Source organism: Gekko japonicus, unplaced genomic scaffold, assembly GCF_001447785.1.
Source record: "Gekko japonicus isolate JY-2015 unplaced genomic scaffold, Gekko_japonicus_V1.1 scaffold627, whole genome shotgun sequence".
NCBI lineage: Eukaryota > Metazoa > Chordata > Lepidosauria > Squamata > Gekkonidae > Gekko > Gekko japonicus.
In genome coordinates, this window is record NW_015173142.1 from 444916 (window position 1) to 458653 (window position 13738).

At 43.1% G+C, this 13738-nt stretch overlaps 1 protein-coding gene across 1 annotated transcript in view; it reads right to left on the reverse strand.

Moving 5' to 3' along the window:
• LMBRD1 (LMBR1 domain containing 1) overlaps positions 1–13738 on the reverse strand; it is an 81096-nt gene that overhangs the window by 11454 nt on the left and 55904 nt on the right. Inside the window, exons 11-14 of the mRNA XM_015422294.1 lie at positions 8336–8438; positions 4473–4577; positions 2515–2664; positions 1193–1271 (exon numbers count right to left, since the gene is read on the reverse strand). Of these exons, the coding sequence (XP_015277780.1) occupies positions 1193–1271; positions 2515–2664; positions 4473–4577; positions 8336–8438 (437 nt within the window). The remainder of the gene's footprint in view (positions 1–1192; positions 1272–2514; positions 2665–4472; positions 4578–8335; positions 8439–13738) is intronic.

The window sequence follows — 13738 nt, forward strand, 5'->3', positions numbered from 1 at the left end:
TCTACTCAGCTAAGAAAAATCCCTGCAGTGGGATGCTCCGGCCAGCCGGTGGCAGTGTGGCAATACAGCTGTTCGGAACATGACTGAGTCAAGCCAGAAACGTTTCCACCGGGCAGTACGGCATGTGCAACTTAAATGAAATATATGTTGTCTTCCCTATCCCCTATGAAAAACACTGTTAGTCCCCTGTCTAAAGAGTAACTGAAAATCACTTTGAGCCCACTTGTGGGGAAAGCGATTAATAAATCGAAAGCATTATTATTATTTATTATTATGACACACTTCCAGTGATGTCAGGGGGTGTGGCCTTATGACACACTTCCAGTGATGTCAGGGTGTGTGGCATATGCTAATGAGTTATGCTAATGAGTTCCCCTAGCTCTTTTCCTACGAAACGACCCCTGAGTACAGCCAAGCACAATGAACGTGCTTCAGAAAAAATATTCTAGTTTTACGGCAAATGTAATTTATTAGAACAAAACTAGCAGGTCAGATAGTGAATTAAAGGACTCCACCTTAGTACACTGTATCCCCTTGCAAAGGTGCATGCAAAATTGAAGATGTAAGTGTATTATATTATCAAATAATTGCCAAAGCTCATTTCTGTTCCAAGACACAGAGACAAGATATGCATTTTACTTCCACTTAACTATCCTGATATATGCACATGTATTTAAAAGTTTTCCCATTAACTGTCCCCCGCTATGCATTCTTAGGACTGCAGCTTTAGCTACATAAAGTTACATTTGGCAGATTTGTTTACACATGACCTTTTATCAAATTGCAATCTAGATTATGTTAACATTTTCTGTTAAGGCTGGGAACTGTATGTTCTTTGACACAAGCAAAACAACACTACCCACAAGGTGACGTGAGCAAATCTAATAAAAAACTGTACAATATTTTGAAAAGTCTTTCTATAGATGTTTGGGAAAAGGCAAATTCATGCAAACACCATGAGGATTTAGTGAGCACACTGACTATTCTTTGAGAACAATGGACAGGTTTGGGAAGGGACCTTTTGCAGGACAGGCAGCATGCATGCTTAGTGTGGCCAAACAGCACAAAGGTGCTCTTAAAGGCTTTCAAAACTGGTTGTATTCTAAGAGACCTACACTTTCAGGCATGGAGTTGACAGTCGTTCTTTGACATCAGTAGGTCACAGAAGTGGAGTAGAATGATGCTGTCTTACCTTCAGGGGCATTGGCATCACAAACTTTAGGGACAAATGCTGTCACATTTGCAGAGTGTCCATCAGTGGTCATATTATTCTAAATCAAAGAAGAGACAATATAATTTCATGAACACTGAAGTTTAAAAAAAAAGAATTCAGATACTGTGGACATATCATTAGCTTTATTTTGTAACAATAAGCAAGTACCAAAGGCAAACAGGTCTCCCCTGTTTGCTGGTAAAAATGGTCTTTAGATTGCATGTACTGTTACAAGAACCATGACATTATTACACTCCAAACAGTCAGTACTTTAGTTGTAGTTTTTCTGGGCTGTATGGCTGTGGTTTTGGCACTGTAGTACCTGACGTTTGACCAGCAGCTGTGACTGGCATAATCAGAGATATAACATAGAAAGATGGAGTACTCTCTGTGCACAGTACACAAAATCCAGAGGTTATAGGATGCACCCCACACCCCATTCATACGTCAGCATTCAGCCCCTAGCATTACTATGACAACCCTGACAGATATATGGTGTCTTATCTATTCTAGCCTGGCAAAAGAGTCTCCAAGGCCAAATCCCATGAGAACAGGCCCCGGGGTGCAACTTGAGAAATAGTTATGGCTACTACAGGCAAGCACTCAACCCACACATACTCCCTTCAGGAATTCCCTCCCCCCTAATACATGGCAAGGTAAGCTGTGAAGAAAAACGAAGAGAAGCAAAACCAAAACCTTGACAACCAGTTTGCAGCTCAGCTCAATTAATGGTACTGGTACCAAGTTGTTGAAAACTGATTGGGCAATGGTATGATCAACAAAGGTTGAGTCAAGAACAAAGTCAGTGCTGATGTCATCACAGGATTCTTTCCATGTGTTCCAGATTCTACATGGGCCCACTGAGTCCAAGTTTTCAGCAAACAAATTGGATGTACAAAGCAGCTGTAACCCTCAGCTAAGCTTGGGTTTGGTGGCATCATGTCTGTTGAGTCAGGATAGTTTATACCTCACCTTTCTTCCCAACAGGGAACCAAAGCAGTTTACATTGCTCTCCTCTCTTCCATTTTATCCTTATGACAACCTTGTGAGGCAGGCTAAACTGAGAGTGTGTAACTGGCCCAAGGTCACCCAGCAAACTTCCATGGTGGAATGGGCATTCAAACCTGGGTCTCCCAGATCCTAGATTAACATTTATCCTTCACTACACCACAAGTATCACAAGTCTCTCCATGCCAAACACATTACTTGAAAACAATGGGATTACTTCCAGGTAACATGCTGAAAATGCACTTTGAAAATGCATTCTGTTTTACTCTTTCGCCCCATATGAGATATCTTACCGGAATTAGGTACTTTTGGCTTCCATACATAACATACTGAGGAGCAAGGCTGTAGATCATATAGCTGGTATGAAGAACGATCAGCAACAGTATCATGCAAAGAAAGAGAAGTGCTTGAGGTCGTGTCCTACCCCGTCTGATCTTATACAGCTAGAAGCAAATATAAAAACCAAGGTAAATGATACTTTAATTTCATCAAGACAGACTTTTATTGGAATCTCTTCTTTCAGAAAAAAACTACATTCCTACATTACTAATTATCTTGACATTATACACTTTTTCATGCTTTACATTTAACTTGTCTTCATGCTCAAGTTTACTACTTCTGTTTCTTCTTATGGATTCTTTTACGTATGTCCTTGATGCTTTATAGACCCAACATAACCAAAAAAATAGTCTGGTAAGCTCTTTGGGGCAAGGAGTTTTAATAGTGGGAGGGAAAGCAAAGTAAGGGGAGACATGAGAAATAACTCCGGCAAGGAATGAATATGAACAATCTTTATAGACAGATACAGATCGGGGTCCCCAACCTTTTGAGCTTGCAGCCACCTTTGGAATTCTGACAGAGCACAATAGACACAGCCACAAAATAGCAGCCATAAAGTGGTTGCTGCAGGAGATGGGTCCAGCTACAAAATGGTTAACCAAGCTTACCTTCAGTCACACAGTGAAGATCCTTGTGCTGTGGACACAGTAGCTGCCAAAGCAACCTTTTTAAGAATCTGGCACAGCCAATAAAATTTCCAGTGGCCAATCAAAATCCTTGCAGGGCAAAAGCCCCACCTGGCCCCACTCACTTTCTAAAAGCACTTGAGGGCACCAGAAAAGGTGTCAGAGGGCACCATGGCACCGAGAAGCACCACCACTTTGGGAACCCTGATATATATTTCTACATGTGTGATTGTGAAAGAGACGAGGACTACGCTAAGTATCCAAAATGCTTCACAATGTGTACAGTAGGGTGAAGAGGAGACAGTGACAACACACAGATTTTTTGGGAGGGAATTCCTTACAAAAGGGCCAGAAGGGAGGACCTGTGAAGTCATTAAAGGAGCAGGAGACTTAGGTGGAATCAAGGAAGGCCAGCATGAAGGGGCAAAGATCACTCCCTAACACATCCATGAGCCCTAACAACGAACCTGACAGCCCCTTCCTTTTGACTGCTTGCTGTGATAGAAAGCAGTTTTAAGGTAGAGATTTGCAGTGTAACAAATTACTCCACTTCATCAAACACTATTTGAACACCAAGAGGTTCTACGAACTTATGGTGAGTAGGCAGCTTCAGCTATGAAAAAACAATACAGTACTAATAACTCTCTGGGGAAGCAAGAAGGTCTGATTTCAAAATTAGAGAGGCCCTGAAGGGATTACAAGCTGTTGAGTGCTAAGGCAGCAAAAGAAGCCTAAAACACAAAAGTCCAATAACAGAAAATAAATTCCAGGAACAGCAAAAACAGCACAGGCACTGATCTATTTTTAACAACTAAAAATCAATTTGAATCAGAGATAAGATGGTTTAAAGGGATTTTTTGTTTCTTTGTTTTTTAAAGAAGCCTTATAGAAAAAGAAATCTGTATTTAATATAGTTACACTTGTTACAGCAGAACCTATTCAGTAAAACTAACTCTGAAGCACATAACACAATAGGAAATGTACAGTGATAGAAAACATGACTATCAAAGACAGGTTGACTTGTTTGCAAAGAAAAGGAATTTATTATACATTTTTTTTTTTCTAATTGGAAGTGGTCGTAACTGGGCTAAAGGCTTTCCCCCCTTTTGAAAAGCTGAGTGAGCTGGTATTTGACCAATTTCATCTGAAGAGATGTACGTAACTCTCAATATATTGACTCTTATATGCAATTACATTTTTTTAATTAACTGAAGTATTTACATAACACACAGAGATCCCTTAGAGGAAAGGTAAGACATAGGTAGAATAAATCAAAGCTATTTTACCCTTATCCAGAAGAACCATATACCCATGTTTCGAATCCCTGCCATTGAAGTGAAGATAAAGTATATGATAATAGTAGTAATGAGGATGTAATCAAGAGGGAACACCTAGAAAACAAAATATGTGTTACATTCAAGTTGAATTAACTGGCTTTGTTTCTACTTCCAAAACAAATATTCCCCTTAATGAAATGAAGCATTGTAAAACAACATTTCTGAAGTAATAGGAAAAAAGAGCAAGCATGGTTCAATTACAGAATGTTGCCCTGAGTAAGACTGAACAAGCTCTGATGGAACTGGTGAATAGTTCCAAATATCAATCTAGAAATGAAAATATAAAAGTTATGTCCAACAGTCAGCTATTTTAGAACTAGACTCTATTAAATCTGGTTTATCAAAATGCTTGAAATAGCATGATATAAAATTTACCACCAGGAAAGTGAGCTGCAAGCAGAAGAGAATAACAAAGTACCTGAGCAGCAAAAATAGCAACTGTCTACACAAGCACCCTGCTAGCCAGACATTTTGGTTTGCAAACTAACATGCGGCAAAATGCAGTTCAAGATGTTGAAAAGTTCCTTCCCTAAAGATAAGTAAGGATAATGGCAAAGACCAGGTAATTGAAAGCACAGACAAGTCGCCTAATGTGGATAGAACCCTCTGAATTTAAAGTTATGGCATGATTTGAATTTCTTTTGCAGTTCCATGCGACAATAGATGAAAGATGTGGTAATATCACTGGCGATCGGCAGGACAACCTATTCGTATGGGAAAAACTCCCTTTCTGGGATGTGCATGTTCAAATGATGCCCAAATCCCTGACACACAAAATGCGGAACCACATTAGGAAGGATGCTAGGTTACATTTTGTCTCTGCCTGCAGAAAGCTGCACGCAAGAAGAAGGACATACTGTAATATTCAATTATGCAAAACTGTGCCTGCACTCCAAAGTGGTACAGTACCAGGAAGACACTCACACATGCTGCCCCTAAAAGATGTACATGGGTCTTTAGGGCAAAGTTAGCCAGGCAATGTGTTCTATGGCCTTCTGTTGACTCAATTGTTGAGGTAGGAGGATTAAATGAATTCCACCTTAAAATCAATTTTAGACACATATCTACTTCCTGGAGAAGTGGATGAATAATTTTGTAGCAAAGGATGTTTTCAGTGAGATCTCTCCCTCTGGCAGCCCCAAAGTTGCCTTCCAATTCAAATTCTAATCTCCATATAAAGGGGTGCAATTCTGCATCATGTTTGAGCAAGGGACTGGGCTGATTCCTCTTTCTTGCATGCCTCTGGGGTGGGGGAGTTGAGAGAGAAAGGGGCTTAGGGACCCAGAGCAGGGAGGTGGCAATAGTCACCTTAGTAAAATTTATCTATTTGTGGTTGAATAGGATTCAGCTCTAAAAATTTACTGGATTAGTAAAGGTTTTAAGAGTGTTTTGTCTGAAGAAACAGAGACCTAGTCACATCAAAATAAACAATCTCTATTCTAGCGAGTCTAGAAAGATCTAATCTCTTGTATTTGTGCCATATCTCCAAGTCTCGTATAATGAAGCTGTTCTGACAATATCTAAATTTGTAAAATAAGTTATTCGGCATGTCTTGTCCTATTTAAACTTGCTTCCTTCCTAATAAGAACACTGCTTACCACTGCCTTCCCAGCATCCCAAAGGGCATAACAATTTATCTCTGATTACTTGGCTTGAAAAATATGTTTCTCATTTATTAAGTAGATCAAGCACATCCTCATTTGAAAGCTTTTTTGAGCTTTATATTATCGATCTCTCTACTGCTTTCATTGCCCAGTAGCAATGATCTAAGTTATAATTACTAATACATAGGCAACATCCATTATTGCCCCTATATTCACTTCTGATATAGGACATAAAGGTTATGTTAGAAACAGATCTATTCTTAAAAGCCAATACAGAGAGTGAGTAGTACTAAGAGCTACAAGCAATTCTTAAAGTTACTGTTATTACATATGAGCTACTAGTAGCCCTGTTCTGTGTTTCTTCCTTTAGAGAAGTATGGGTGTCCACTCCTGAGACCATGGCATTTTCTGTAGTAGTTAGGCTTGCCAAGTCCCCCCGGGGGGCGGGGAAACCCTCGCCCCAGAGGTCTGTTCCCTGCCACCGGCGGATCGGGCCCCGGGGGTAACCCCACCCCGACGTGCACATCACCCGGAAGTGACGCGACCATGCCGGGCACGCTGGGGGCGGGGCCACGGTCATCCGAGGGAAAACTCTATGGTTTCCCCTTGGATGGTTGTGGTCCCGCCCCCAGCATGCCCGGTGTCGTCACGTCACTTCCGGGTGATGTGCGTGCGGCGCGTGCACACTCCAGCCGGGAGTCCCCTGCTGCAGCTAAAAAAGCACTTGGCAACCCTAGTAGTGGCCCACAAAGTATGAACTGCTCCCCCCACCCCTCAAAGTCTCTATGTGTTCTTCCCTGGTTAACTTCTGGAGACAGATTAACAAACTTCTATTTAAGTAAATATTTCTTGAATAAGTTATGTGAGGCGAAAGAGTCACAGAACTGAATTAAAAACTACAAACACCAGAAGTGTATTATATAAATCAATTTTAATTTAGCATTATATGATTTACTGAAATCCTTCCTGTATAGAAATATTGCTTTCTAAATTCACATGCCTTCTCCTGTGATGTCTTTCTGATAACATGCTGTGCCTTATTTCCTGTTGCAAGCCGAATGGTGAGGCCAGATGGCCTGAGTAACTTTATAACCCACATTCTTTCAGACTTCCATGCTAAAAGCTAGGCTTGAAGGCGCCTGGTCTACGGTGAACATGTCACGTAGGCAATGAAGAAGCTGTGGAGTTCGGGTCACCTGACTGCAGGAGGGGCCCCAAACTTCTAGCCTATCCCCACACACAGCTATAACAACCAACAATTGGGCACACCCCCGTCCACTCGTGATTGGCTGAATGGCCACGGCTAATCATGATTAGATTGGGGTGAAGTGGACCACATGCTTGTGCAAAGATGGGATTTCCCTTTAAAATCCCTTGGACTGTCTTGGACTGTTGAATGTTCCTGAATTTGGTAACTATGAATCTCATTAATGTGTAGTCAGGGCAAATCGCCATAGATTTTTTATTGTTTTCAGTATCCTCTACTAGTCTGTTTGCTATGCTCTGTACTGAATAAAGAACCTTCTTATTTCTAATTGTCTCTGATCTCCAAGGCTAAATCTTGTGGCTGACGCTGATCACTTACGCTACCTTTTTTAAGAGTAAATAGTGTGCATCTCTGAGTAGAGCTGCTGATGTGTAAAAACCCAGATGCCAACTAAGGGCTTGAATCTCTCCCCTTAGGAAAAGGCAGGGGTTATTAAAAGAGATTCTGGTGGCAAATTGTTCTGAAAACCGAAGAGGGTATAGCCTACCTCGTGGTTTGTTGTTTAATGTGTTGAAAGTGCAGGGTTCCCTCGCATTCCTGGACTGGACTGAGTGGGTTAATCCTGTATACTTCCCTATAACACTTTCTACTTCAAATTCGTCTACTCACTGCATTACTATTTTATTGAAGAGTGCTTGCGTCTGGTGAGATCATACTATACTGACTCAACATTTGTTGCCATTCTTCCACCATTATTTATAATATTCTATACATTCAGAATACAGGTATTTCTAATGATAATAGCTACAACTTTGTTTCTTAAATTGTGAGAAGTCTACATAGCTCTTAAGTCAGTCTAAGAATTTCTATAATGCTCACCACTTCAGTGAGAGTCTCTTGAAGAAATATATCTGAAAGTTCTTTGATGCAATCACCTTAAATTTTCCCACACTGAAGATTCACCTAGTACAACGTTACAAGCTCCCATATCTTTTACTTACAGTTTGTAGAATAGGTAAAAGCATATTCAGCGGATTAGTCAAATTTGTTCCCAAAATTAGAAATCCTGAGTCTATGCCAGCTGAATGCAATGCTTTATCCAAGCTGCAGTAATTTGAGAAATAAAAAGTTGTCTGAATTTAGTGACCACTGCATTTTTAACACATACACACACAGAGCAAAATCTGCAGTGCCCTCCTAAACAGGTCTACTCAGAATCCTACTCAGGTCTACTCAGTGGGGCTTACTCCTAGCTAACTGTTCTTTAGAATGCACTGTTAAAGTCCTACTCTGTAGAGTATTTTGTACCCTTAAAATACTTTATTCATGCTTCATGACCAATCTAATCAACTTCAGTTTCACTCTCTCAGTTGTACAGGGGTGAAGCTGTAAGCTTCCAAAAATATTCCAGGCAACTGATGTCCATAACTGAAAGCTCCCACACCGAATACAGAAGCCCATGACAAACAGTACTGGAAACATAAATCTGATCATATGGTTGCAATGCTTTCAAGTGGCTTTATACTGTGAAGAACTATAAGGACCTCATGTTACGAGGAGCCCATAAAGATGAATAGAAGTACAGCAATATGTCTGTATTCCATACTTCCTTTTATTCAAAGCTTCTATTGTACCTGAAATATCCTGTCTATTGCCACCCGCACTTCCCCATTAATGTCCCATATATTTCTGACAAGGGAGAAGTATTCCCATTACGTCACTGACATTTTACAACTAAATTTTCTGCAAATCATAGGTCACTTAATTGAAGGCAATCAATACCCACCAACATACAATACACACAGAATCTCTCATCTCTTCAGTTATTAGAAAAGGGAATAAGCAACCAACATGCTTTTTAGTTTGTCAAGTCAATTTGTTCATTTTTATGCAATTGTCTTTCAATTTATATGAAGATCATCAACTTCAGCAGGCAAGGCAATACTATGGACAATACTGAGATTAAATGGCTCAATATTTACTTAATTCAGGGCTTAACAAGAGCTTCAGGTCACCTCGAAAAATCCTTCTGGCACCTGAAATCCCAATGCCCCTTCTGGACATCAATAGCCCGAGAAGACAAGTGCTGGCAGTCCTGCCTGCTGGGCTACAGCTGCTGGGTCATCTAGCTCTTGTGTGCCAAAACTCCTGCCTTAAGAGGTGGGGCTAGAGCTGCCTCACCAACAAGCTCTCAAACCTCAAAAGCCCACCTACACTCTTCAAGACTTGAGAGCTGATTAAGAGGCAGGGCTGGAGCTGCCTGACAGCAACAGGGCTTTTGGCATTCAAAGAGATAGAACCAGCAACACCCAAAAATCATGGATACTACACCTATGCTGAGCTTCCCCAGCAGTCCTCCTTTATGTATTTAATACATTTATACTTTTCCTTTCTCAATTTTAAGTTTATTCCTGGGGATGTGGGGCTGTTAGCCACATGGGTCAAGGAGGCAGTGGAGGGAAGGGGAAAATCATCCTCCCCTCCCTCACCTAGGTTGGAAAGAGCACTGCTGGGGAAAGGAGAGCATGGGAAGGATCCAGGATCACTAGCTCTAACCCTGTGTAAGAGGCAGGCCTGGAGCGGCCTGATGAGCCTTAAAAAGCCCTGCCTCAGAGGCTGGGCTTCAGCTACTGAAGCAGCTGTTTACCAAAAGCTCTGTGCCTGAAGCCCTGTTTAAATGGGACGAGTGTGAATGCAGAGAGCACCTCAAAGTGTAAAACCATCTTCAACTAGGATCAGGGCGACCCAGTTCAAAAATGGTGCCATGAAGCTCACTGGGCGACCCTGAGCCAGTAACACTCACTCATTTGTGTTCACCTGTACTGCAAAAGGAAGGGAAAGTGTGTACAAATACATAAAATCTGCATTAAAAAAAAAGAAAACTAATTTCTTTGGTTGAGGCATTGTAGGAAAACGATGTAGGATCCTTATACTGGACCCATATTCAGAATTAACTCTAATCTATCCATTGAAAATGGGCTTAGACTGGAATAACTCTGTACAGGACTGCACTGTCATAAAAGGGCTTCCCTTCCACCTGGCATCATTTTTGCTTGTCAAGCCAATCCTATGCTTGTTTGCTTAAAAGTCAACTAAGCTAAATATGGCTCATTCCCAAGGAAGCATGCAATTGAATTGAAGGCTGCAGCTCTTTATTAGCAAAGTCTATCAGTATTATATCTAGAAAATAGATTAAATACAAAATTGAGAGAAAAGCCTAATTGGGTGGTGTGATACAGTGGCTGGCGGGTAGGGTGATCCCCATCCCTCTTAGCCACAATCCCATCTTCCTAAGGTAAAGGAATGTCTGAAAATGGAAGATTTGTATTCCCTCACTGTGAAGCTTCCTTTCTTGGTGGTCCGGGAGTGGGAGAATCCTTACTCTTGGGAAAATTGGAATTGTAAGCCGCTCAGAGCCCCTAGGGGGTGAGCGGGATAGAAGTCGAAGGTTAAATAAATAAATAAAAAGGCTCCTCCTCTGGAAAAGGGTTGGTTTCCTCAGATCAATTCAGGAAGGGAGGAGCCTATCCCCTGGGAACATCCCAGTCATCTCCAAGCTGTGCATCCCCCAACATCACACTAAGGAAAAGAAAGACACTTCTCCCCACCATAGTGAAACTCGATTTTCAGGGCAATCAGCCTTGTAGCTTCATGCCCCTCCAGCAGGTGTAGACCAAGGTCGAAACCCTCTGTCACTCTCAGCCGATTAACTCACAATTTTTTGTTTTAGCATCTCAGAGAAACTTTGTAAATGTTCATTCAGTTTCGACATTCCCAAAAAACCTCCAGAAGCCATGCCCCAAAACTGAATGGGTAGGACTGCCCCACGCCCGGACAACTGGGAAAGGAAGCTTCACAGTAAGTGAATACAAATCTTCCATTCTGTGGTGGTCCTGGGAGTGGGGCAGTCCTTACTCTTGGGACAAAAAAAAGCAGTGTGCCATAGGCTGGGAAATCCAGCTTCTGCTTTATAAGGTGTGCTGCAGCACACCCCAATGAAAAGCTGCCACAGCCAAGATCAGTTTCTCTATAGCATCTAGTAAACGACTGCACAGACTTCTAGGTGGCCACCATACCTACAGTCTCCAAGGATGGAAAATTATCTGTAAGCTGCTGACACAGAAGCCCCCTGTAAAGAATATGCTGCAACACCTTTGGGTGGACCCAGCCCCTGAACCTTGCATGCAACAATGATGCTACCCCTAAAACCACCTACTTAAGGTAAAAGGCGATACCAGTTGACCTAAGGAAGATATCCAAAAGGAAACAAATAGGGTATCTGAATCATGCCAATGTTTGGCCTGTCGATGGAAAAACTAAGTACCCTATGGACATCTAAGCAATGCCATTCCCTGTCATGTCTCTGACTGGGACAAAGGAAGGTAAGACAATTATCTCTGATTTGTGAAAGAACTGGATTAAACTTGGAAATGAAGGCTGGATCTGGGTGTAATGCCACCCTATCATTGTGGAAAACACAAAGTTCCCTGTCAACTGACAGAGTCCTCAGTTCTGACACCCACCTAGTTGATGTGATGCCCACTAAAAACAAGGTCTTGAATGTTAATTCCTTGAGAGGGCATGACTCCATGGGTTCAAAGGATCTCTAAACAAAGCTCTCAGGACCCTATGTGGCTTCCAAGTCAGAAACCTCTGCACTTGTGGCGGTTTTAACCACATAGTAACCCATTAGGGATCTCTTAATGTGTGGATGGCAATTTAAGAGACTTCTCTTCCTAGCCCCCATCACCACCAATATGGCTACCACCTGTCACTTTAATGTACTCACGCTTAGCCCTTTATCCAAACTGTCTTGGAGAAAGCAAAGACGCCTCTGACACATTTAATGGTTCCCAATCACATTCTGAACACCAAAAGTGAAGAACCTGCCACTGCCAGGTTGTGTTATACACCCTTTTTGTGGAACCCTTCCTAGAAACTAACATGGTGTCTGTCACCCTGTCAGGGTAACCCAACCCTTCTAGCTGTTCCCACTTAACCTCCAGGCTATTAAGTTTAAGAGGGCTGGGTGAGGATGTTGTGCCGATCCTAGTGTCAAAAAGTTGTTTTCCAGTGGTAGATGTCATGCCCGCCGTGCAGCTCGACCCTGAGAACCCTGACCCAGGGGATTCTGCACCCTCAACTTCCGAGGTTGAGTTCCCTGCACCCCTTGAATCGCCGGCCCTAAGTCCTGAGGAGGATGAGCACCAGTCAACAGGAGTGTTTGCACCTGGAGCCGCGCCGGCAGAGCCGAGCACAAGCACCACACCTCCTGATTCCCCTCCACCGGTGGCTTGTTTGCGAGAGCAAAGGCGACGGGACATGGCAAACCAGCGAAAGGAGGTGCGCATGCGAGGTTGACTTACTCTAAGCCCAGAGTACTGACCGGAGCCAGGACCCTGTTAGCGGCCGGTAACTGGCTAACAAGCGGAACGGGCTCTTTAGGTGGCTCTCTCAGATCCACAACTCGTGCTAGCAACTAGTCTCTTGGACGACTCGCTGTACTCTGGATCCTGCGTTCCTGTCTCCTGGTTTTCGTACTGACTTCCCGGCTCCTGACTCTGGTTTGCGTGACATTGTTTCTCTCCAGCTCCCTGACTATGGACTGTGTACCCTGACTTCTGACGAATGGCTTTCGGCTTCTGAACTCTTTAATACAACCTCTGGTAACCTTAGGCTACGTTTTGACTTGGTGTTTTGGACTTTGCTCATTTTACTCTGTCTTCTCTGGTACCTTGACCTCGGACTGTGTTTCGGACTCCCGTGTCCTGCCTGGCCCACCAGCGCAATCCTGACAGTAGGCACCATGGTTCCATGGTTGACAATAATGTTGTGCCGATCCTAGTGTCAATAAGTTGTTTCCCAGTGGTAGATGTCATGCCCGCTGTGCAGCCCGACCCTGAGGACCCTGACGCAGGGGATTCTGCACCCTCAACTTCCGAGGTTGAGTTCCCTGCACCCCTTGAATCGCCGGCCCTAAGTCCTGAGGAGGATGAGCACCAGTCAACAGGAGTGTTTGCACCTGGAGCCGTGCCGGCAGAGCCGAGCACAAGCACCACACCTCCTGATTCCCCTCCACCGGTGGCTTGTTTGCGAGAGCAAAGGCAAACAGGTGAAAGGAGGTGCGCATGCGAGGTTGACGTACTCTAAGCCCAGAGTACTGACCGGAGCCAGGACCCTGTTAGCGGCCGGTAACTGGCTAACAAGCGGAACGGGCTCTTTAGGCGGCTCTCTCAGATCCACAACTCGTGCTAGCAACTAGTCTCTTGGACGACTCGCTGTACTCTGGATCCTGCGTTCCTGTCTCCTGGTTTTCGTACTGACTTCCCGGCTCCTGACTCTGGTTTGCGTGATGTTGTTTCTCTCCAGCTCCCTGACTATGGACTGTGTACCCTGACTTCTGG